Genomic DNA, 24,092 nt, shown 5'->3' with positions numbered 1-24,092 from the left:
CTGAGTTAACATCTGATGCCAGTCCTCCCCTTCTTTCTTGAGGAAGACTGGCCCTGGGCTAATATCCATGGCCATCTTCCTCCACTTTATATGGGACGCCGCCACAGCACGGCCCAACAAGTGGTGCGTCGGTGCGCGCCTGGGATCTGAACCTGCGAACCCCGGGCCGCCGCAGCGGAGTGCGCGCCCTTAACCGCTTGCGCCAAGAGGCCGACCCCATGGTTCTTTTTTTCATATTTAGAACTTTACTTTCTATATGGCATGAAGTAAGGACCCAGCTTTATTATTTTCTGGATGGATAAGAACATTTCCACATGTATTATGGCCTCTTACTGATCTGTGGTATAATGCCAGCTTTCTAGATTATTTTGTTTAACTGGACCATTGTCTATTCCTGTGACAGTCCTCTACTTTTAATCATTTTCCCTTTAGCCATCATTTTGATATGGGCAGAACAAGTCCACCTCATCCCCCAACTATTCTTTTTCGAAACGATTTTGACTATTCTAGCACATTCTTTTAGAATCAAATTTCTTTACAATTCCCTTTTCAATTCAGAGTAGAATTATACTGATCCAGAGATTATTTGGGGGGAGAAATGGTATCTTTGCAATACTGAGTCTTCCCATCCAGGAATACAGAATTTTTTTTTCCCCCCATTTATGCAGGTCTTCTTTTATATCATTTGGTAAGTTTTACAGCTTTCTCTAGATAGGTCTTACACATTTATTTCAAAATGGGTTGCATACATACACGTCGCATTATGAGTTAGGGAACAGTCTGAAACCAGGAAACAATCTCTGCAAAAAGTACAATATAAAGAGTGTACAACACGGTGGTAAAGAGTCAGGGCTCTGGGAAGGAAGCACGAGCCCAAGCACCTTTGGCAAATTACTGAATCCTCTAACCCTCATTTTTTCTCATCTGTAAAATGGGTTAAAAAGATAGTTTAGAGCTCAGCTGTCCAATACAGAAGCCACTAGCTACATGTGACTATTTAAATTTAAATTAATTAAAATTAAACAAAATTAAAAACTCATTGCACTAGCCGCATTTCATATGCTCAGTAACCACATGTGGCTAGAGGCTACTGTATTGGACAGTGCAGATATAGAGCATTTCCATCACTGCAGAAAGTTCTATTGGACAGTGCTGGTTTAGGGGATCAAGTGATATAAAGCATGCAAAAGGCTTAGCATAGATCCTGGTAAGGAGCAAGTGCTCAGTGAACATTAGCCAAGATTATGAAGAATAATGAACCCAGATTCTTAGTCACACCAGTGACACAGCACTTGGCTAAACCTAAGTGCAGGCGCCAGGAAGACACGATGATGTCTGCTCCCAAGACCTCATATTTTGTTCACTAGTTCAGGCAGGTGATTCTAGAGCCTACTCCTTCACCACTCTGCTACAGCAGGTTGATAAAGATTTTCCATTATCTCAGGGGAGAAGGAGATCTCGAATCAGGGCTGCAACTCAGCATAGTCTTTGCGAGGAGCAGGAAGAAGAAAGGGAATGTCTGAATCAGTGACGGGAGCACTTGAGGAGCCATGTGGACAGCTAGAGCTCAGACTTCAGAGTTGGTCAGCAAAGCGCAACACACAGGTGACAGCAGAGGTATTCTCCCCTTGCCTGGAGAGGCAGCAGCCGGGAGCCACTTACTGCCCCATAAGATCACAGGCTGACAGGGCCGGGAGTGGGAGGAAAGCAAACACCGAGTCAACGAGGGCCCCTCAGCAACAGAATTAATGGACTGAGTATAAAGAAAATAACTCAGCCTGGAAGCACAATTGCCAACCTTTATTCCAAACTACTCTTTGGTTACATACAATACATGCTGGTGCAGCTAACAGCTGCTATAATTAGAGCCATCATTTATTGAGTGCTTATTATGTGCACTAGGAAGGCGCAGAGTGGTTAAGGGTGTGGATTGTGTGGTCAGACAACTTAGATTTGAGTGTGGGCCCTGCCACTCCCTCACTGTGTGACCTTGGGCAAGTTACTTCACCTCTTTAAACTCGGTTTTCTCATCCGTAAAATGGGCTTAGTATTAGTACCCTCCCTATAGGTTGTTGTGAGGGGTCAGAGGATACTTGGAAAACACTTAATAAATGTTAGCTGCTATGACAACAATGATAATGACGCACTTTACAAACACTATTTAACTTAATCATCACAGCAACCCCATAAAGTAGGTCACAGAGCTAGTAGCAGAGCCAGATTTTAAATCCAGGTCTTTTCATCTAACCTGGGTTCAAGATCCCTGAATGAGTAACGTATATAAAATGTTATACTATATTCTGATATTTTGTAGAACCCACAAAAGAGAAATGCAGTCCCCTCTTTTTTAAGTCACGAGAACTAAAAAGCCCACGGTGGATGTGAGCTTGGTATCTTCTGCAGCTCTGCTTCTTGGAAGATGGATCAAAGAGAAAAGCCAGTGTGGCTTCTTTAAGAAGAAAGCCTGCCTATTCCTCTCTCCATCCTTCTGCCCCATGTTGGCATCTTCCCAGAAGTGAGGAAGTGTACTGTTTGGTTAACACAAGTGACAGTTGCTCCAGGAGGAGCTCTCCCCACTTCTGGGAAGAAATTCATCCTGCTGAGCAGATTGCTGATGGTTTTGAGTGTTTCCTCTCTGTCCACGTAGATTTGGGGAAAAGGCGGAAAATTTCAGAATTAGTAGTCTATAGCAGGGGTTGGCTAATTATGGCCAGCGGGTCTGCCTCCTATTTTTGTCAGGTTTTATTGGAACACAGCCACACCCATTTGTTTTTGTATTATGTATGGCAGCTTTCGACGGCAGAGTTGAGTAGATGAGACAGAGACTGCACGGCCTTCAGAACCTAAAATATTTACTCTCTGGCCCTTTACAGAAACAGTTTGCCAACCTTTGGTCTGGAGCCTTGAGCAGAGGTGGTAAAGAATGCAGACCTGCGACAGGCTGGGCTGGAAGCTGTCTCTTGCCCAAAGCTCAGTTCAGCAGTGGCCAGAAGGGAGCCTCAAGCCTTGAAGATTCATACACTTCAACAAATATTTACTGGGCACCCACTATGTACATACAGATACTATTCTTATACAGAAGTCCTTGTCCTTGTAAAACTTACATTATGGTGGCAGGCGGAGATAAACTATGTGCAAACACAGTGCCAGGGAGTAATAATGCCATAAAAAAACAAAGCAGGAATTGGGGGTCTGTTATAAATAGCAGGTCAAAGAAGATCTCACTGAGGAAATGACTACTGAAGTATCTAGGGGGAGAGTATTCTAGTTAGAGGGATGGCAGGTGCAAAGGTCCTGAGGCAGGGGCAACAGTAAGGAGACTGGTGGGGCTGGAGCTTGGGGAGTGAGGATGCAAATGGTATGAGACGAAATCAGAGGACAGCCAAGGGCCACATCATGTGCAGCCATACAGGCCATGGTAAGGACTTCGTAGTTCATCACCAGTTTGTTGGGAAGTTATTGGAAGGTTGAAAATAGGGAAGTAACATAATTCAATATATATGTTCCAGGCTGCTCTAGCTTCTGTGTGGTGTATATACAGCCTGTGGAAGGCCACGGTGGAGGCGGAGAGACGGGTTGGCAGGCTTTCACCAGTGCAGGTGGAATATGGAGGCTTGGAGCTGGCTGTAGGAGTGGAAGCGAGAAAGGGTCAGATTCAAGGTCTATTCTGAAGGTGGCGCCCCAGGGATTTATTTATGGGTTAGATGTGGGGTATGAGAGAAAGGGAGGTGCCGAGGACGCTTCTAAGGTTTTTGGTCTGAGCAACTGAACAGCGCTGCCATTTCCAGATCAGGTGGAGTTCTGCTCTGGCCATGGTAAGTTCAAAATGCCTATCAGATACCTAAATGGAGATGTCAAGGAGACAGCTGTGTAAATGGGTCTGGAGGTCAGGGAGAGGTCAGCGCTATCAGCCTTTAGACGGCAAGTCAAGCTGTGGACTTGGATGAGATCATCCTGGGAGTGCAGAGAGAGGAGCATCTGAGGACTGAGCCAGGCTCTCCAATGTCCGACCAGGGGTCCTCTCCTGGGGAACTGGAGGAAAATAACAACGCCCCGGTGCCACCCCAGATCAACTAAAGCAGAAACTCTGGAGGTGGGGCCCAGGAACCAGCATTGCTTTTTAACACTCCCCAGGTAATTCTAATGCCCAGGCAGGGCTGAGGATCACTGCTTGAGACGGAGAAGGCACAGCCAGTGAGGTGGGTGGAAAATCTGGACAGCGTGTGCTCCAGAAGCCAAGTGAAGCAAGTTTCTAAGGGAGGGAATGATCGATTCATGGGGGTCACATTCCCACATTAAGGGAGGTGCTGGGACCCATGATGAAAGCAACTCGAGTGAAGGAGTAGGGACGAAAGCCCGAGAGGAGTTCCTCAAGGGGAGCTCAAGCTTATTTGGATCCTGTTTCAAGCAAACAAGGTATTTTTAAAACGACATTGATGAGGCAATTGGAACTGGAAATCTTAGTAGGTATTTGATGATTTGAGGAAAAATTATTAAATTTTTTAAGGTGTGATAGTAGTATTGGGTTATGTGAGAAAAGAATCCTCAGCTTTGAGCAATGTTTACTGAAAAATGCATGGATATCTGGAATCTGCTTCAGAATAACAGAGTGATGGGGGTATAGTTGACACAAGACAGTTCACGAGATGTAAGAGCTGTACACGGGGCTTCCTATACTAGACTGCCTAATTTTGGTTGAAGAAAGGAGAAAAGGAAGAAGGGAAGGAAAGAAGGAAGAAAGAAAAAAGAGGAGACAGCAATACAGAAAACTCCTTTGGGGGCCAGCCCTGTGGCTTAGCAGTTAAGTGCGCGTGCTCCGCTACCAGCAGCCTGGGTTCGGATCCTGGGCGTGCACCGATGCACCGCTTCTCCGGCCATGCTGAGGCCGCGTCCCACATACAGCAACTAGAAGGTTGTGCAACTATGCCATACAACAATCTACTGGGGCCTTGGGGAGAAAAAGGGGGGAAAAAAGAAGGAGGAGGATTGGCAATAGATTTTAGCCCAGGACCAGTCTTCCTCAGCAAAAAGAGGAGGATTGGCATGGATGTTAGCTCAGGGCTGATCTTCCTCACAAAAAAAAAAAAAGAAAGAAAACTCCTTTGACCAGTTTTGCCAAAAGAGAGGCAAGAGAATGGGGGTTGGGGCCGGCCCAGTGGCGTAGTGGTTAAATTCACGCACTCTGCTTTGGTGGCCCAGGGTTCGCAGGTTCGGATCCTGGGCATGGACATATGCACTGCTTATTAAGCCATGCTGTGGCAGCATCCCACATATTAAGTAGAGGAAGATGGGCACAGATGTTAGCCCAGGGCCAATCTTCCTCAGCAAACAGAGGAGGATTGGCAACAGACGTTAGCTCAGGGCTAATCTTCCTCACCAAAAAAAAAAAGGGGGGCCGGCCTGGTGGAGTAGAGGTTAAGTTTGTGTGCTCCACTTCGGTAGCCCGGGGTTCGCAGGTTCAATCCCAGGTGCAGACCTATACACCACTCATCAGACCATGCTGTGGCGGCATCCCCCATACAAAATAGAGGAAGATTGGCACAGATGTTAGCTCAGGGCCAATCTTCCTCACCAAAAAAAAAAAAAAAGAGAGAGAGAGAGAATGGGGGTGAAGTGAAGGAGTCATGTCCTTGAACAGGAGAGCCAGGATGGGATCCACGGCTGCAGGGGAGGGTGGCCACAGATGGGAGCCCAGACGCAGGTGGGCTGGTGTGCTTGATGGTGGGAGGATGAGAAAGTTCTTTTCAGAGGAAAATTTAAAAATAAGCAGGGTTAGCTGAGAATGAAGAGAGGGATTAAGATTTAAAGTAATTTTTTTTTTTTAAAGTTGTGGTTTCCCTAAAATTCTTTGACTCAGGCCTCGTCTCAAAGGCACGTTCCCAGAGCACACCCTGGACTGGCCAAGCTGCCCTTCTTTCCCAGCTCCTGATTCTCTGGGTGTGATCGGGCACCGGCATTGGGAAGAACTGGGCTCAGCCCGCCCTAGACTCTCCCAAGGCCAGGAGGCCGCTGCTCCCTGCTGAGCACTCTGGGAAGACTGGCCATCACGAGACTGTGCCAGACCCCGTGGCTGTGGGGAAATGTGGGTGGCACACTCCAACAAGCCAAGAAACGCCTGACTCAGAGCATTTTAATTAGGGTTAGTCCCACTCTCTGCTCTGAGCTGCCACAGCCCGGCCTTCTCTGTCTTGTCTCTCTCTTATAGACACATACCCACGAAACAATTTCTAGTTCTATGGTTGGTACCAAGAAATCTTTCCAGAATTGGTCCCTAATAGGTAACTCTAAGGTAGCTGTGAAAGATTATAAATGGCCAAATGAAAACAGGATGGTTACAGATGACCTCCTTTCTTTCTCCCTGGTCAGTCAAGCCCAAAGAGGCTATGATGCTGCTCAGCAAACAGATGGGAGATCTGGAATCTAAATCTGCTACCTACTCACAGGCTGGCCGCGGCGGGGCTGGGAGGGGCACGGTCCCCACTCCTATATTTTCAGAGCAGGATAAAAATCCCGGCCCCAGCAATGGCGAGAGAGTCTGCGGGCTGGACAGACCCCGGGCTGTAAACGCGCCGGTGTGAACTGCCCGACCACCACGGGGCTCACTGCTGGGCCTGCTGCACCTCTGCTTGGCACACAGGAGGCACAGACCTATAACGCAGGAGAAACCTGGCTCTCTTCCACCGCCAAGGGAGGAGGTCGCCAGGTAACGGCAGCCGCTCTCCTGGCTCCATGGAGAGACCAGGTATATTTAGATGACAGAATGCTTAGAACAGCTTCAGCAGTTCAGGTCTAGGAGATGGAAATCCAAAAGCAGAAAAGACCCCAACTGAAGGAAGGGTCGACTGCCACCTGACCTCAAATCACCTTTTAAAAATTAAATCAATGATGGCCCTGGTTACATATAAGCTCAAGCCAACTCAGAGCCCCCTGAGCTGCAGGACCCTCTGAGGCCACCTAATCCCTGAGGCTGCCTCTCACTCGACGCTCCTGCTGGTGCACTATGGGCGAGGGACGAGTCTTATGGGAAGTGAGAGGGCACTGCCTGCCTTGCCTTTGAAATTCTGTTCACAGTGCGGCTACTGATGGGTCAAACTGCCCCTGTGGTCCTCACGAACATTCACTCTTCTTTCCAAGGCAGACCCTCACAGGAAAGGCAGAAGTCAAGCCATGTGATACCATTTATTACCTTTGGGGTCAGGATGTCCCCAAACCTTGATGCCCGGACTCCCCCAGGGAGAGGGACCTTAACAGAGCTCATCCATATCAGAGACAGCTGGAGAAGGGTTGATGTGGTTAGAACTATCCAACGTGCCCTTCAGGGAAGCCACCAAAACAACTTCCCCACCTTGGTCTTGCACCAGCAATTTGCACTGGCTTCAGGCTCAGACACGGATTTGAAAAGAAGGCCAGTGCACATCATCCATCCCCTCAAAAATAAACAAGTAAACAAATAAATAAACAAATACGGCAGGCAGGCTGGAGTCTTTTAAGTCTTAGCAAAGCTTTCTAAGAATAATAATGCCTGAGGCCAGCCCCGTGGCTTAGTGGTTATGTGCGCGCTCCGCTACTGGCAGCCCGGGTTCGGATCCCGGGCGGCACCGACATACCGCTTCTCCAGCCATGCTGAGGCCGCGTCCCACATACAGCAACCAGCAGGATGTGCAACTACGACATACAACTATCTACTGGGGCTTTGGGGAGAAAAAGGGCAAAAAAAAGAGGAGGAGGATTGGCAATAGATGTTAGCTCAGAACCGGTCTTCTTCAGCAAAAAGAGGAGGATTAGCATGGATGTTAGCTCAGGGCTGATCTTCCTCACAAAAAAAAAAAAAAAAGAATAATAATGCTTGTTTTACATAATCCAAGGAATGGAAGGCCACTGCCAACAGCATATCTGTAGAGGATCTCCACTGGAATCTAAGACAAGGCTGGGTGAGGGCCAGGCTGAAGAATTTCAGAACCTAAGAGCAGAAGACCTTTCAGAACCTTAGAAGTCACTTGGTTACAAAGCGGAGTTTCCTGGGGCCTCTCATTCAGGAAGAGTGCGGGGTGGGGGGTTTAGAATGAGCGAGAGAGAAGCTATCAGTGAATAAAACTTTGACTACTGAATGTGCTGAAAATCAGAAAAATAATCACTTAGCCAGATCTCTCAATTTGTAGGCAGGGAGATTGGGGTCCAGGGAGGTGAAGACACTTCCTGCACCTCCTGGGTTTGTCCAGTGGTCTTTCTGCTTTACTGCAGAGTCTCGGCCAGGTGTGCCGAGACCACGGAGGTAGCTATTCCTGGAGCTCCTTCTGTTTCCATCCCACGTGGGGATAAAGTGACGGTCAGGGGCACCTTCTGTGACCACCTGGAAAGTGCTCATCCCAACGTCTTACTGAGGAGAACAGAGCAGTAGGGGCCTTGGGCCATTCCCAGGGCTCTGTAGAATGGGAGGTGGGGGTTGGGCATTGGGGGACAATGTCAGGAATGTCCTAGTTGCTTCTTTCCTAGACAACAAGAGACTGTCAACAGAGGCTTCGGCCCACTGGGTGTCTACTGCTCCACTGACCCCAGGCAACCTCAATGCTTCTGACTAACTCTCCTAATTTGAAAATCCCTCACCTGAGATCCCACTCCACTTTAGCCTGGAAAATATTTCATTCCCAATTACAATGACAGTAGATTACAGAACTTGAGAATGCAGAAATCACCCCTGCGTAAGAACCAATCAGAGATCCTGTGATTCAGAAATGATCAGCCTGGTTTCTAGGTGGGCATGAAAAACGCTGTCCTTCAGCCAATGCCCCTGCCCAGGAAGGGCTTGTGCCCAGGCTGAGTGGCATCCTGGGACTGACTGGCACTCTCACATGTAGAGTCATCATAAAGGGTGTGCTCTTTGTTTACCACGGGGCTGCATTGTTCCTTAAGCAAGTTGGGTGAAAACAATGCTTCTTCATTTGCCACTAAATACACCCAATTATACAGCTTTCTTTCCCACCTCCCAAATCACTGCTCATTAGCCCCTTTGCTGGAGAGTTGGCAGGCTCTCTGCTTTAGTGGCAGCTCTGTTGAAAGATATGCAGGGGAAAAAGCTGAAAAAAGCAGGTACTTGAATTATCCATGGATTTCATTTTTTTGTGCTTTCTTTGGGGTGTTGGAATAAAGATAGTAGAAGGGGACTGGCCTAGTTGGGCACAGATCTCTTGGGTAATTTGACTGAATATAGTTTCCAAAAGCAATTAAAGGCTTCTTCTTCCTGGAAGGAGAGTGTCCCAGCCCCAAGGTACCATGATTGTTCTGCCTCTGAACTCAGCACAGGCCTTGACCTCTCATGGAGGGACCAAGGACTCCTTTCCAAGTGGGGAGGAGAATGGTAAGAGGCTCTGCCAAGAGGTCCCTAGGCAAACACCAGAGACCTAGAAGCCAAGCAATGGCCTAAAAGAACACACAGCACACACGATTCTACTCCATACTTTTACTGCTGGGATGGACGCAGAAACCGTGCACTCTGTTTTCTGAGCGCGCCCCATTCTGTGTTGCATGTGGCACTGGTGGGAGGAGGAAGGGGGTTTTTCAAAGCCTCATTTTAATCAGTCTTTCAAAGCCCAGGAGCCTTCACTGGTTCTGTGTTCATCTTTCACTTCCCTTTTCCACTGCTATACCTGCAAAACGACCTCACTAATGCTGCCCCACCCAGACAACCATTTTGTTGCTAAGGAAAATGGTCATCAAGTCCTGTATATCACAACATTAGGTTGGAAGGACACTAGGGGGACCCTTGCCTCCATTCCAAGGCCGTGCAATACAGTCAGACTTAAGAGGCTGAAAATGTAAATACAGGGTTAGGAAGCGTGGCAAGAATTCCATGGATTACAAATCCATAATGGTTATTAAAGGACATTAGGGAGGGCCTGAGGTATACACCTGATCCATGGTGATTGTTTAATGTCTGTCTCCTCTTCTAGAGTGTGACCCCCAAGGGGGCTTGGTGGGCTCTGTTCACTGCTGATTCCTAGTGACTAGAAGAGTGCTCAGCATATCACAGTCACTCGGCAAATATCTGTTAAATGAATAGGTAGTTTTATGGAGGACTGGCCCACAAGATTGACCCATGGTGATGGATCATCTGTTAGAATTTGAAGACAGACATCATGGAGACGGAAAAGGCTCAGAGAAATGGAAGAAGCAAAGCCAGAAACATGGTTCACATCCAGCTCTGCCCCTTATGAGTGTTACCATCTTGGGCACGTTACTTCTCTAAACCTCATGTCCCTCATAGATTAAACAGGGATCATGATCCATCCTGCAAGTTTGTTGTGGGCCTGACCGAGGAAATGTGTGTAAACAGCAGGTGCTGAATAAATTAAGTGTAAGGATTCCTCCTGTATCATCACGCCCTTTCCTCTCGGTGTCTTTGGACATTTCATGCCTCAGTAGTCTCTAAGACCAAAAACAATGAACCTTGGGTGAAAGTGTGAACAGAGGTTGACTACTTACACAAATTAAGTTTGGAGATTTTTGTGGATTTCAAGTCTACATTAGTCCCTTCCTTCTTCTCATATGTTACTGGGTTTCTTAGAATCTGTCAGTTCCAACTCTTAAGTACAGTTATCCGGGGCGGGGGGGAGATTATAGGAAATGAATACTTTCTTCCTCATGTATTTCTATAATGTTTGTAAACACTTGTAAGCAAAGGAAAAGAAGATAAATTACAAATACATAAAGCGGAGAAGAATGTCTGTGTGGCAGGGCCGGCTGCTTTGCTAGCAAGAGAGGGGAGATGCGGGCCGGCCCCGTGGCTTAGTGGTTAAGTGCGCGTGCTCCGCTGCTGGCGGCCCGGGTTCGGATCACGGGCGTGCACCGATGCACCGCTTCTCCGGCCATGCTGAGGCCGCGTCCCACGTACAGCAACTAGAAGGATGTGCAGCTATGACATACAGCTATCTACTGGGGCTTTGGGGAAAAAAAGGAGGAGGATTGGCAATAGATGTTAGCTCAGAGCTGAGAGCCGGTCTTCCTCAGCAAAAAAAGAGGAGGATGAGCACGGATGTTAGCTCAGGGCTGATCTTCCTCACAAAAAAAAAAAAAAAGAGAGAGAGAGGAGATGCTCTCAGGACCCTGGATGGTTATAACCACCAACAGATCAACGACCTGAACTTTCAGCTCCAGCCAAATGGACTCTCCCAGAAACTGTCCCTATTCTCCTGCCTCAAATGGAAGTTGTAGGACGTTCATACCTTAATCGAGCAGCAATGAAGAGAAGCACAGGGCTGGAAAGGAAAGTTCACCTAAACCAGCCAGCCCTGCTGCCTAGTTGAGACCTCCAGGGAGGAGAACTCTGGGCCCAGAGTTGGTCACTCCACATTGCACGGTGGGGTTCCAGGTCCCAAGCTGAGAAACTGGCTTCCTCAGCAGCAAGGCCACCCAGGAGAGCTTTTTATCCCAAGGGAGAAAAGCCCCGTTGCTTTCCTTGGATGTAAGGGCACCGCCAGCTTCAGTGGCACCACACTCTTGCCGTGGTGCTGAATCTTGATGCCCGAGATGAACACCGAAGATTCGAGGGGGAAGAAGGACCCACTCAAGAGCCCCACGGTACCTACAAATGCCAACCTTCTTCTTCCCACAACGTTCACCCTCCAAATACCAGCTCCTTACTTTCCACATTAAAACATGTCTTGACCACTCCACCCCTTACTCGGCATTAGTTTTCAGACCTAACATTTTGTCCGCCAGCAGCAGATTTTCAATTTTGCTGGGAATTTCTTTCCCCAGTGGGCTCCAGCTGGATGAGTTTTGGGGGGACCCACAGTAATCACCACTGTTCCATCTGAGACTCCGGGGTGTTCACTGTGACTACAGAGAGACAGCTGTGGCCCACTCGGACTGAACAGGGGGCCGGCTGCTGCCAGATGGCGACCTGCATCTGTCTAACCCAGGCGCAGATGAGTTTCTGCCTGGCCTCCAGTCATCAAACAGGGACTTTCAATCTGGATGGACCTAATGCTAGAGCCAAGCCACAGAGAAAGAGGGGACCCAGGGTATTCTGTGATGGGACAGAAAGGACCACAGTGTCACAAAGCTTCTACCAGAAACCAAACATCAGAGAAGCATTTTGTAAAAGGAGAACCATATCTGAAAACTGAATGGGCAGGGCTCAGAAAAAGCAGCTATCACTTCTCCACTAGTATCCAATGCTGGGCCTGGGTGGGGTCACTCAAGGGGTCAGGTGCACACCTATGTGGTTCCCTTATACCACTCACTAGATAGCGTCTGTTCTGCGAGAGAGGAAAGGAGCTGAGAATAGCTACTGCCGACATCAGGACACAGGCGGGGGAAGAGGAAGCGAGACAAGCAACCCTGACCCTTAGCACTTCAGTTTATAAAATGTGTGTGTGGATTTTATTTTATTTAGATCTTGGGCCAGGTGACTCAGGTCATTAGGGATTTTCAGAACCCTTAAGATTTTAAAACTCTTAAGAGTTTTTCCATGAAGCCAGAGAGAACAAAACTATTGATTGAAACCAAATGGTCAATATAATTCCCACATATATCTAACTACCAGGCCCTCTCTAGAAATGAGCTGCCCTAGCTAATTTTTAATGTACTGGCAGATTTAACCTACCTGAAGGGGCGGAAAAAAAGCCCACCTCCCAAGCCAGCCTTTTCAGCCACACTGACAGGCTGGATAGAACAACAGCTGCAGCTCATTGACCAGTGTCAGCAGACCCCCGAGAGGGAGACCCCTGCTCAGCGCAGGGTGTGCTGGCCAGAAATAGAACTCACCGCAGAGCCTGAACTGCCGGGCAGGATGTCTGCTCAGAGATGGGTGGGCGACCCAGGTTGTCCTGGGCAACTCAGAAGCATTCCAGAAGGATGGTTACATAAATTCATTTATTTATCCTGTTTAAGCGGGGCAGATTTGGAGCTGACAAGATGGAGAACAGGGGCCGCTTACCTTTTATTTTACACATTTCTGAGCTATTTGTGTGTTTTTAAAAACAACTACTCATTTTCTTAGAATAATGTCTCCTTCTCTTATCCTAGTCAGTGTCCCTTGTTGGAGGCAATATCACCTCCTTAAGGCAAGTCTTCTCTGGCCACCTCCTCCACAGCAAACTCCCCTGCCAATTCTTTATCATATTATCCTGTGTAATGCCTTCATAACACTTATCACAATCTGAAATCATCTTTGGATTGGTTTGTCCACTAAAGTATCGCTCGCCTCCTCCTACTGGAATATCCTCTCCATGAGGGCAGGGATCTTATCTGCCTTGCTCACTACTACCCTCCTAGGGCCTAGGACAGTGGGGACGCATGGAAGGTGCTCAGTAAACGTTTTTGAAAAACTAAATACACAGACAAGTGATGGGATTTACGAAGGTCCGTATTCATTCTGCAAGCCTGATATAATGTGCAAAAACACAGTTACATAGAGATTTGGTTAACACTAGGATCGGTCACACCAATTTTTCTGAAAGTGATCCCCAGTGAGGCTGTTTTTGTGTGCACACATGTTCATGTATAAAGTACGGCCTGCCAAATCCAGCCTGTTGCCTGTTTCTGTAAATAAAGGTTTATTGGAACATAGCCACACCCATACACATATGGATCATCTGTGGTTGCTTTTGAGCTGCAAGGGCAGAACTGAGTAGTTCTAACAAAGACCACGTAGGCTGAAAATACTTACCATCTGGCCTTTTATAAAAAAGTTTGACAAACCCTGAGCTGAAGAAACAGAGAAGTATGGTTTTGACTGAAAACTGCACAAGAGTAAACTGCAGAGTTCACATAGACACTTGCGAGTGACAATGGTAGCGAATACTTTATTTAGGCCTTGTGATGTGCTAGGTATTGTGCTAAATGCTTTAGGTGTATTATCTCCTGGAAGTTAATTCTCATCACAACACTATGAGTAAGTTCTGACTGCTGAGGCTAACTGAGGTCCAGTAATTTGCCAGGGTTAACACAGGCAGTGACAAACTCAGAATTCAAACCCAGATCCAGGTCTGTGCACCCCTGAAACCTGCATTTGCGTCCACTCTGCTGTATAGACTCCAAGGAAAGCACTTTCTAGCCACATCTAGCAGAACCCTCAGCACTCCTGAGACTGGTCTGTCTCCTCCCTGTCCTCAGAAGACAACCTGGACGTCCACACTTCCTGGGGATGCTTAGGCTGTTCCTTCTATCTTAAACGCCTGCTTCCTCTCTTTCTCTGAATTCTACCAATTTGTCAAGACTCAGTTAACTCCTCCTTCTCTGAGGGCTTCTCCTCACCCTCAGAGTTACATTTTTAACTCTTCCTCCAACCAATATACAAACTATTGGAGGGCAGAGGCTGCTTCTTACAGCACAGAGCCTTTGCTCATACTGCATGTGTATGCAGCAGGCACTCATGCTCCTCAATAACAAACCAAAACTCGCATAAAACTGCTGCCTTCCCTCCCCTGGAGAAGATGCTCTTTAGTAGAACCACATGCCAACTCAAAACGCCAACACTCTCTTTGACTTGGACATCTCTCTTTAACTATCAACAAGTCAGCAACCACAAGCTTTATTATCAGCACCCGGGATGTTTCTGCTACTTTCTCCCTTTCGAGAACATATGGAACTTGATTTTCATTGTTATCATTTTCATTTAACTGTACGATTAAACTCTCCAATTCTCTCTAACCCCCAGGAATCCTGCCTTCCTATCAGAACACAAGTTTCCTTGGATCCCGGTGGGATAACCGCTATTTCACCTCTCTGGTGTTACAATGCATGTTCATCATCACAAAATGTAGGTGTAAAAATAGCTGAACTCAACAATACTGCCTGGGGAGCGTAGTTACACTTGGAGGTGTAGTTTCTGGGAGGGGAACTAGGGGGGCTTCTGGGATGATGGTTATGTTCTGTTTCTTGATCTAGGTGTGCAATATGTAGATGTGTTTGCTTTGTGAGAACTCATTCAGCTGTACACTTAGGATCTGGGCACTTTTCTGTAGATATATTCTATTTCAATAGAAAGTTCTAAAATATGCCTTGCAAACATAGTAATACACAGTGGATCTTTTTTTACAGAAAAGCACATCTCATTTTCTTCATGCAATATCCTTACAAAAAAGATCAGTGAGACCATTTTACTAGTGGTAGGATGAAAGAAAAAAGGCGAAGCAACTCTCAAGGCGCCATATAACAAATTTAGGTGAGACTGGTGTTCAAGGACAAATCTGACCCCAAGACTGCCAGGCCTTGCCTACTCCCGTAGCTGAACTAACTGATTCCTATTAGAAGCAGATACTCTGATTCAGAAAACCAAACTCACTTCATGACCCAAGAATCATAAGACAGTTATCTGAAACAAAACATACAACGGAAGTGGGTAACAAGTCCAAATGGTGTTATATAATAGCCTTTAGGTGGTGAGGCACTTAGCCATCTTCAGACCTTGTAAAAGTGAGAAATTGGCTCTACCACAAACAGAAAAAGCTACCACTTATGCTATAGACTAATGTTTGTGTTGCCTCCCCTCCAAATTCATATGTTGAAATCTTAACCCCCAAGGTGATGGTATTAGGAGGTGGGGCCTTTGGGAGGTGCTTAGGTCATGGGGGTGGAGCCCTAATGAATGGGATTAATGCCCTTATAAAAGAGACTGAGGAGAGCTCCCTCAACCCTTCCCCCATGTGAGGACACAGGGAGAAGCCAGCAGCCTGCAACCCGGAAGAGGGCCCTCGCCAGAACCCAACCATGCTGACACCCTGTTTTTGCACTTCCAGAATCCAGAACTGTGACAAATAAACTTACGTTGTTTATAAGCCACCCCATCTATGGTAATTTGTGATAGCAGCCCAAACAGACTAAGACAACTTATTAAGACTAGGTCAAGCACTGGGCTAAACACTCTCCATACATACTCTCATTCACTCTTCATAACTACCCTAATTGTACCCCTGCTTTACAGATGAGAAGACTGAGGCATGGAGAGGTTAAGGAACCTACCCAAGGTTACAGGGTTATTAATGGGCAGGGCAGGGATTCAACCCAGGCAGCCAGATTCCAGAATCCATGTTCTTAACCATGATGCTAGTCATGCCTTGGTTGTGATGCACCCAGAGATGGGTTTCCAGTTTCTAGTGTGCGACATATCTTCTGGTGTGCATCATAGCTCAATAAAATGTGCTTGTTCCAAGGCAAACAATTATAAGAACCTTGACAAGCACACCCAACTCCATAAATGGCAGCCTGATTTACAGAGTGGATCTCTGCCTTCAAAAGATTCCTAATTACACAGATGACAGAGTGTCCATGGCTACCCCCTTTCTACCCCATTTATTTGTTGGAAATCCAAAGACAATACACTTGGCCTACCTGAAGCCATAATCAGCCCAGATTAGATGAGAAAGGTCAGCGGTCTTACTCTCTCTTCCATTACTAAAGATGTATTGCTTTAACAAAGTATTTGCTCATCCTTCTTGAGTAAGCAAAAACTATACCCCAATTGCATCAGCAAAGCTCAGGAAAACTAAATAAACCTAACTTTTGTTGGATGTCTGCAATGCTACTTTTTAGAGGAACATTTTAGTAACAGCATTTTGAATCTACTTTTCTTTTTAAGCCACACTGATCTTTATGAAAGGTAAAATTGCTTTCATAGGTTACTTTTGAGGAATTTAAGTAGGGAAAAAAGTTATTTAAATATAATAGTTGATTTAATTAATTCTCTTCATTTTGATTTGTTGAAGTAATTAAAATAATCTGATGAGGCTTCTCCCCCAAATCATCCCTGCCACACACACACACACACATTCTGAGACTATCAGCTGTGCCAGGAATGCAAATTAGGAAAAAAATCCAACAACATGATTGTCAATCCATCAAATGACTGTCAATTCTGGTTTGGTTTTAAGTGAGTATGAATTCTTCCTTCTAGCACAGGACCCTTTTTCAGATAGGCTGACTTCCTCATACATACAGCGACATACCCTTAATAGGTAATATTTTTTCTACTTGAAATAGGGACAATGATCTCTACTGCAGGGAGCCCCGCACAGCAAGGTGTCTGTGGTGTCACCAAGTTCCACTGGTCACCATCCAAACTGCAATCTCCAGGTACTTCAGGTTCTAAATCAAAGCTCTGAAATGAGCCTCTTCAAAATTGCCATTCTTGAGCAAGATTATTCAGGGAACTTCCCGGGACCGAGGCAATGTCACCCAGAACTGGGAAAACTGGAAGCTGCTTATCACCGGCCTTGACCCTGACTGTCGGACTCCCAGGCGCAAGCCCTGGAAGATGAGGATGCAGGGATGCTGCCCAGAGATGCGCTGCCCGCTAGGGTCCTCCCAGAGCTTTCCTGCTGCTCAAGTGGGGGGCACTGGCGGGTCGCGGCCCCTCTGTGTGGCGCAGGGTCCCCGGGCCTGGCTTGTGGAAGCTCTGAGGATGCTGACCTCAACTTTGTTCTTTAAAAATAGCTCGGAGGCCGCGGGGCTCACGTGAGCGGCCCCGCTTCCCCTCCATCGGCCCGGGGTCCCGGCGGCTCCTCGCCCCGGGGTCGCGGAGGGGAAGGGGGGTGTCCCCGAGCCCCGGTGACCGGAGGGACCCCCGGCCCGGGCGAGCGAGCCGAGGGAAGGAGGGGCGCGGGGTAGGCCCGGCTCAGGCTCGGGGAGGCCCGGCCGCGCTCACCTTCTTCACCGACAGCGAGATGTTCTCCAGGATCCGGTCCTTCACCTCCCGCGGCTCCATGGCGCCGCCGCCGCCGCCCCGCCGCCGCCGCTTCCCGCGCCGGGGGCCCGGGGCCGCCGCCAACCGCTGCCGCCGGCCGTGCGGGGGCTCCGTCGTGCCGGCCGCGGGGCCCGGCGCCCGCCGCCCGGCCCTCGCCTCGCCCGGCCCCTCGCTCCGCCGCGGCCCGGCGGCTCCGGAGCGCGGCCGGCGGGGAAGGAGGCCGCGGGCTGTGCGCGGCGGCGGCGGCGGCAGGAACTGATGTCAGGCGGGGCGGCGCCAAGGCGGCGGTCGGGCCGGGACGCCGGCGCCCCGAGACCCCGGGGTCCCCGAGACGTCCCAGGCCCCGGCCCCCGGCCCCGGCCCTCGCACACCACAGAGCCTTCAGCCGGGGAACCCCTCTGCCCCTCGAGCCCGGGACCCCCGAGACGCCGCCCTCCGGCCCTTGTCAGTCCACAGAGCCTCCGGCCGTGGACCCCGGAGACCCGCTCAGCCCCCAGACCCCGGGACCCCGAACCCCCACAGACCTCGGGCCCCTCCCCTCAGCCCTCGTCAGCCCATAGACCCTCCGGCCAGGGACCCCCAAGACCCCCACAGACCCCGGGCCCCCGACCCCCGGCCCTTGTCAGCCCACGCACCCAGGTCTCCTGACCCTCCTCAGCACCCCCGAGCCCCTTCACCCCCTCCGGCCGGCAACCCCGGAGGCCCCCCCAGATCCCGGGGATCTGGAGATCCCGCCCCCGCCAGCCGGAGATCGCCTCAGCCCACAGACCCCACTCTCCCCTCACCTTCCTTAGCCCAGAGGCCCCCGCCATGCCAGGACTCCCTCAATGCACAGGCTCTGGCTCCCCTCAGCCCAGAGAGCAGGCCCCCTGGCCTTTTGCAGCCTAGAGACCCCAGCACCCCAACTAGACCCGACCACAGACTCCGGCCCTCTGGCCCTCATTGGCCACCCTGGCCCTCCACTCCTTGATTCCTCACCCTCACCGCCCAGTCCTCAACTTTCAGGCCACTTCAGGTCCCTGGTGTCCATCCCCACCTCCCAAATACACCTTCCTCACTTCACCTGCAGTCCCAATGCCCCTTCCGATTCTTACCCTTATCCCAGTTCTTCAGTGGGCGCACTGTGCTGAGGGCCCCAACTCCCTCAGCTATGAAACCCACCATAACAATTCCCCTTATCCCTGCACATGCTCCCTCAATTCACCATCTCTTAAAGCCACCTACACTTAGAGTTCTCAGTCTCCTACCTGTCTCACTTAATTCATTTGGTCCCCAAATAAATATATTCCTGATACATCCATTAGGCTCTCCTTTTTATTCTTTTTTAGAAAAATGTCAATATATACTCATTTTATTTTTTCACTTTTTAAAAATGGAGATACAGTTGACATGTAACATTATATTCGTTTCAGATGTACAACATAATGATTCCATATATGTATGTATTGTGAAATGATCACCACCCTTTTTATTCTTAAGACACCCCAATTCTCAACTTCAGCTCCCCAGTTTTCCCTCTTCTGTTGCTCGGGCTACCCCTCCCTCAGTCTCCTAGATCTAGTCACCCCGATGTGAAACACTGATTCCACAGCTTATCCTAGATGGACTCCACTCCATACAAACCCAAAAGTTCCCTTCCTGTCCCTCAGTTTCCCCAGGAAAGACCCAAGATGGTGGTAGTTATTTTGTTGTTTTTATATGACTGGATAAGGGGACAAAATTATGTGTCAGGAAAAAGAAAGAGAATAACTTCTTGAGAAACCGAGGTTCCTGCATTCTATTACCACCTCAGGATCTAGGGCAAGAGTTCTTAATCCTAATGTTGATGACGATGCTAAGTGTTGAGTACTGACTAGGTGCCATGCACTGAACTCAGCCTTTTACATTCATTTGTCTCATGTATCCTCACACAACAATTCTTGTACAGATGAAGAAATTCAGGGATGGGGGTAATTTGCCTAAAATCATACAGCACATAGTGGAGCCCAGAAACTATTTGTATCCTTTTCTGAACCAAGGATCCCTTTACATTTCTTCATACTATTCTAGGAGGCAACCCCATAGGGGCTTGGTCTAACCCTTTAGGGAAAGAAGCCAAGTCTCTAAACTCAGGGCATTTTATTAGTATTGAGTTCAGGAAAATAAGAGATAATAGTCTCCGTGGAGCTGGGTAGGGGCAGAATGACAGGTGGGGATGGAGGCTGCAGTAGCTAGACAGGTAGAGAAAAGCCTAAGAGCAGAGGACATATTACTTTGAAGGAGGAAAGAAATAGTCAGATGTCCAAAGGTGTTTGAGGCAAGTAGGAGGAAAGCCGCCTTGAATGAGCAGCCTAGCGGCTTTGGTGCACTGCCTTCCCGCTCCACCCAGGCCAGGGTGCCTACAGGCCCCAACCTGTCAGATGCAACTCCAACTCATGAGAATCCATTCAGCCCAGGTAGCTTTGTGATTCTTCCCTGCTGTTAAATAGCAAGCCATCTTCTGGGCAGCATCTTCTGCTGGGCACTACCTTCCTACAAGTGGCTACCCGTGGCTTTGGCACCTGACAGCTTCAATGGGTGTTTTTATCACTTGGCTATATACCCGTGATATAATAAGGTGGTGGCATTTCTGCCATCTTGTTTTCATCTTCACGCATTGTGGGGGATGGTCACATTGAACTTTTACAACATTCAGGAGGAACTTATGGTCTCATTGCTTACCAAATTCCTAAGGTCTGCATAGGTGTGTGAGTGGGTGGGAGAAGAGAGGCACATTTTAGTCTCACAACACTTCTTGCAGGGAGGGGAGGGGGCCAAGTGTGTGTGTTCATGAGCAGATAATTGCCCCATGCCCTGAGCTCAAATGTAGAATCCATCCTTGCCTGTCAAAAACAAGGCAACTAAAAAAAAAAACCAAACCAGGATGCCTATCAGTCCTGTTATTGGGAGTCATTTAAGCTCAAAACTGAAGCCCATTAATTTATTGCACAAGACTTTGCTGATCACGTGGAAAGTGCATGAGACTCTGAGGCATCAAGAATCAAAAGCCTAGATTGACTCATCCTAGGGCCTTGGGCAAATCACTCTGTTTTAGTTTCCAAATCAATGATACAGGAAAAACGATTTTTGTCTTCTTCTTTTTTAAAATATTGTCCTAACCTAAGTCTCCTACTGCTAAACTCCGTCAGATAAGGGAAGAAGTTGGGAAGAAAGGCAAGATCACAGAGAGACCGTAGACCTGGCCCACCAGGTCTGCTTTGCTCTTCTTTTCAAAGATGTGTACTGCCTCAGAGAGCAAAAAGATAGGAAAACATTCTGGCAGCTTCCTCCTGCCACATCCTTAAAAGGTCATTGGACAGGATTGTAAAAAAAAAAAAAAAAAGTAGAGGACGGTTTAAGGGACTAATTCCTCTCTTTCCCCTCAACTCAAGGCAAATATATTTGTATTTCCAGAGGAAGGAGTAAATACTTCCTTGGCCATTAGGCTTGTGAGGCTGATCCCCACCTAAGAGGGGGAGACAGGAGGGGCTGGTTGTATATAATAGTAATGGTCTGGGTTCCCACACCTTAACTCCGGCACCTACGAGTGCAGACAATCTACACCTCTAGGACTGGGTAAACCAAAACAAGGTAGCTTTAATCTAGATGATTTTATTTTAAAATGTTGAACATCCAATCAGTTCCTCCCCCATTACTGTCCAGTCAGCAAGATGGGTTGGTGAAAATTGGGATATCATTCAACCTCCTAGCTTAAAAGCCTCCAACAGCTTCCTGTCATAGCATTTAGAATGACATCTATACTCTTTTCTCTGGCCTCCAAGGCCTTAGCTGATGTGATCCAGCCACTCTCCCTGACTCATCTCCTAATCTCTCTGCTGGTGTGTGCCAGCCCCCGCCTACCTTCTCTTTCTCAAGCATGCTAGTGTGTTCACATTTGAGGACTTTTGCTGGGGTGCTCTTCCCCAGTGAGGCAGAGGCCTCTAGCCATTCCCCAAAATCTGCTCTCTCTATTGATAGCATTGTAGCCAGGCACAGTGCTAGACTACATTTCCCAGCCTCCTTTACAGTAGGCATAGCTATATTGTCAAGTTCTTGCTAATGGAACGTGAACAGAAATAAAGTGACCCACTTCTAGGCTGGGCTTCTAAGTGAGGGGGTATTCCTCCTTCATGCTGCTTCTTCTTCCACCAGGTAGGATAAAGCAAAGGGGATGTCAGACTTACAAGACGTAAACAACCTGGTTCCCTGAATCACTGTGTGCAGGAGAGCTGCCCATCAACCAGGAACAATTGCCTTGGACCATAACATACGCAAGATAAAAACTTTATTTTGGAATAAATTATTGAAATTTTTGGCCTCTTTTGTTCCCTCAGCCTAGCCTTACATAATACATCCCAAATCCTCATCTTGGAGGCGCCTTCTTGTCAGTCAGGTCTCAGTTTAAATGTTAGCTTCTCAAAAGACCTTTCTCCTTGATTACTCAACATGAAGTAGCCTCTAGTCCCTTCCAGCATGCCAATCTACTAAATTTTCATCATAGAATTTATTACTATTACCTGGCATTTTCTTGTTTGTTGTTATTCTTCAAAGAGACTGCTATAATGTAAGCTCCGTGGGAATATGCACCTTCGCTCAGTTCACGCAATGCCGTATTCACAGCACCAACTCGGTGTCTGGCACGTGATACTCACTGCTTATTGAATTAATATCTTCTGATTAATTTTTAATTCAATAGGGATGCAGAAAAGTTTTTAGCTGACCATACAAGTAAAAGGACAGAAAGAGAACTGGTGCCAAATATAAGGCTGTTTCTCTTTACACCTGATTTGGGCCTTTCCATTCTAGGAAGATAACGGATGAGGAATTAGTGTCAAAGTCTGTACAAACATTAGCAGAAAGGTGCTTTCTGCCAAATTATTCTTATATGTGGGCATAGTAAAAAGTACTACGTTACATGGAAGCCTGCAAACTTACTTCTTCAGAATGTCGTCTGTCTTTAAAAATCTACATTAAACTCCAAGTCAGCAGTCATCCTGGCCTAGAATCCCTAAACCTGCAAACTGGCCTCAACCACCTGGCTGGGTTTCAGGCACAGTTCTGCGATGTCACCCCTCTTATGGTACAACCCCTTAGAGTCTCTGAGATGAGAAACTGAGGCAGCATAATGGTATTCACGGATTTATTCATTCAAAACATATCTGAGTGGGGGCCGCGCTGGTGGTGCAGCAGTTAAGTTCGCACGCTCCCACTGCGCTGGCCCAGGGTTCGCGGGTTCAGATCTTGGGGACGCACCGATGCACCGCTTGTCAAGCCATGCTGTGGTGGCGTCCCATATAAAGTGGAGGAAGATGGGCACAGATGTTAGCCCAGGGCCAGTCTTCCTCAGCAAAAAAGAGGAGGATTGGCATCAGATGTTAGCTCAGGGCCGATCTTCCTCACAAATAAACAAAAAACATATCTGAGTGCCAACTACGCACCAGGAAGAGGGGATACAGCAGTGAAAAGGACAGACGTAAATCCTCACCTCATGGAGCTGACTTTCTAACAGGGGAGAAAGATAATAAACACAATACAGAAGTGAATTGCATAGTATGTTAGGTAGTGGTCAGCGCTAAGGAGAAAAATGAAGAAGGGAAGGGACATAGGAAGAGGGGCGAGTGGCTACAGTTTTAGATAAATTAGCCAGAGAAGGCCTTACTGAGGTGATATTTGAGTAAAAACCTGAAGGAAGTGAGAGAAAAAGCCAGGAAGCTGTCTGGGGAAGAGCATTCCAGACTAAGGGAATAGCAAATACAAATTCCTTGAAGTGGGAGAGAGCATGTGAATTCAAGGCATACGGAGGTCAGCGTGGCTTCGAGCTGAGTGAGAGGAAGGGAAGCAGGAGGTGAAGGCGGAGAGGTGAAGAGGGGCCTTGGAGGCTTTATAAGGACTGCGGCTTTCACTCAGTGCGATGGGGACCCACTGAAGGTTTCAAGGAGAGCTGTGATCTGACTTAGAATCGTGCTGGCTGTTGTGCCAAGAACAGAAGGCAGGTAGACAAGGGCAGGAGCAGGGAGACCTATTGCAATAACCCAGGTGAGAGGCAAAGGTGCCTGGGACCAGGGTTCTAGAAATGGTCCGATTTTGAATATATTTTGAAGTGGAGCCAACAGAATTTAGGATGGGGTGGATGTAGGACGTGAAAGGAAGCAGTGAAGGTTTTAGAGTGAGCAACTGGAAGGCTGCAGTTGCTGTTTACTTCTCAGGTGAAGACACTGAGGGGCAGGTGGTGGGGGTGGAGTATTTCTGGCTCAGGGCACTTCAATTTCAGATACCTGGACGAATATAGATAGGGAAAAGGTTGGCTTTCAGCAACTTTCTAGGAGGAACCAAGCAACGCTAGCTTTAATTTTTTTTGAGGACAAAATCCATAGATGAGGACTGGTAGAGT

At 47.9% G+C, this 24,092-nt stretch overlaps 1 protein-coding gene across 2 annotated transcripts in view; it reads right to left on the bottom strand.

The window, feature by feature from the left end:
* Window positions 1-17,921, bottom strand: part of PLEKHM2 (pleckstrin homology and RUN domain containing M2) — a 37,720-nt gene extending 19,799 nt beyond the window's left edge. The window contains exon 1 of one of the 2 annotated variants that reach the window (XM_058552967.1): window positions 17,645-17,921. In XM_058552967.1, coding sequence (XP_058408950.1) covers window positions 17,645-17,704 — 60 coding nt within the window. In that variant the 5' untranslated portion in view covers window positions 17,705-17,921. The remainder of the gene's footprint in view (window positions 1-17,644) is intronic. The other variant, XM_058552966.1, reaches the window with a different exon arrangement.
* Window positions 17,922-24,092: the final 6,171 nt, after the last annotated feature.

This window comes from Diceros bicornis, chromosome 13 (genome assembly GCF_020826845.1).
Source record: "Diceros bicornis minor isolate mBicDic1 chromosome 13, mDicBic1.mat.cur, whole genome shotgun sequence".
In the NCBI taxonomy this organism is placed as follows: Eukaryota; Metazoa; Chordata; class Mammalia; order Perissodactyla; family Rhinocerotidae; genus Diceros; species Diceros bicornis.
The sequence above is the reverse complement of the archived record's forward strand: the minus strand, read 5'-3'. Positions and strand labels throughout refer to the sequence as shown.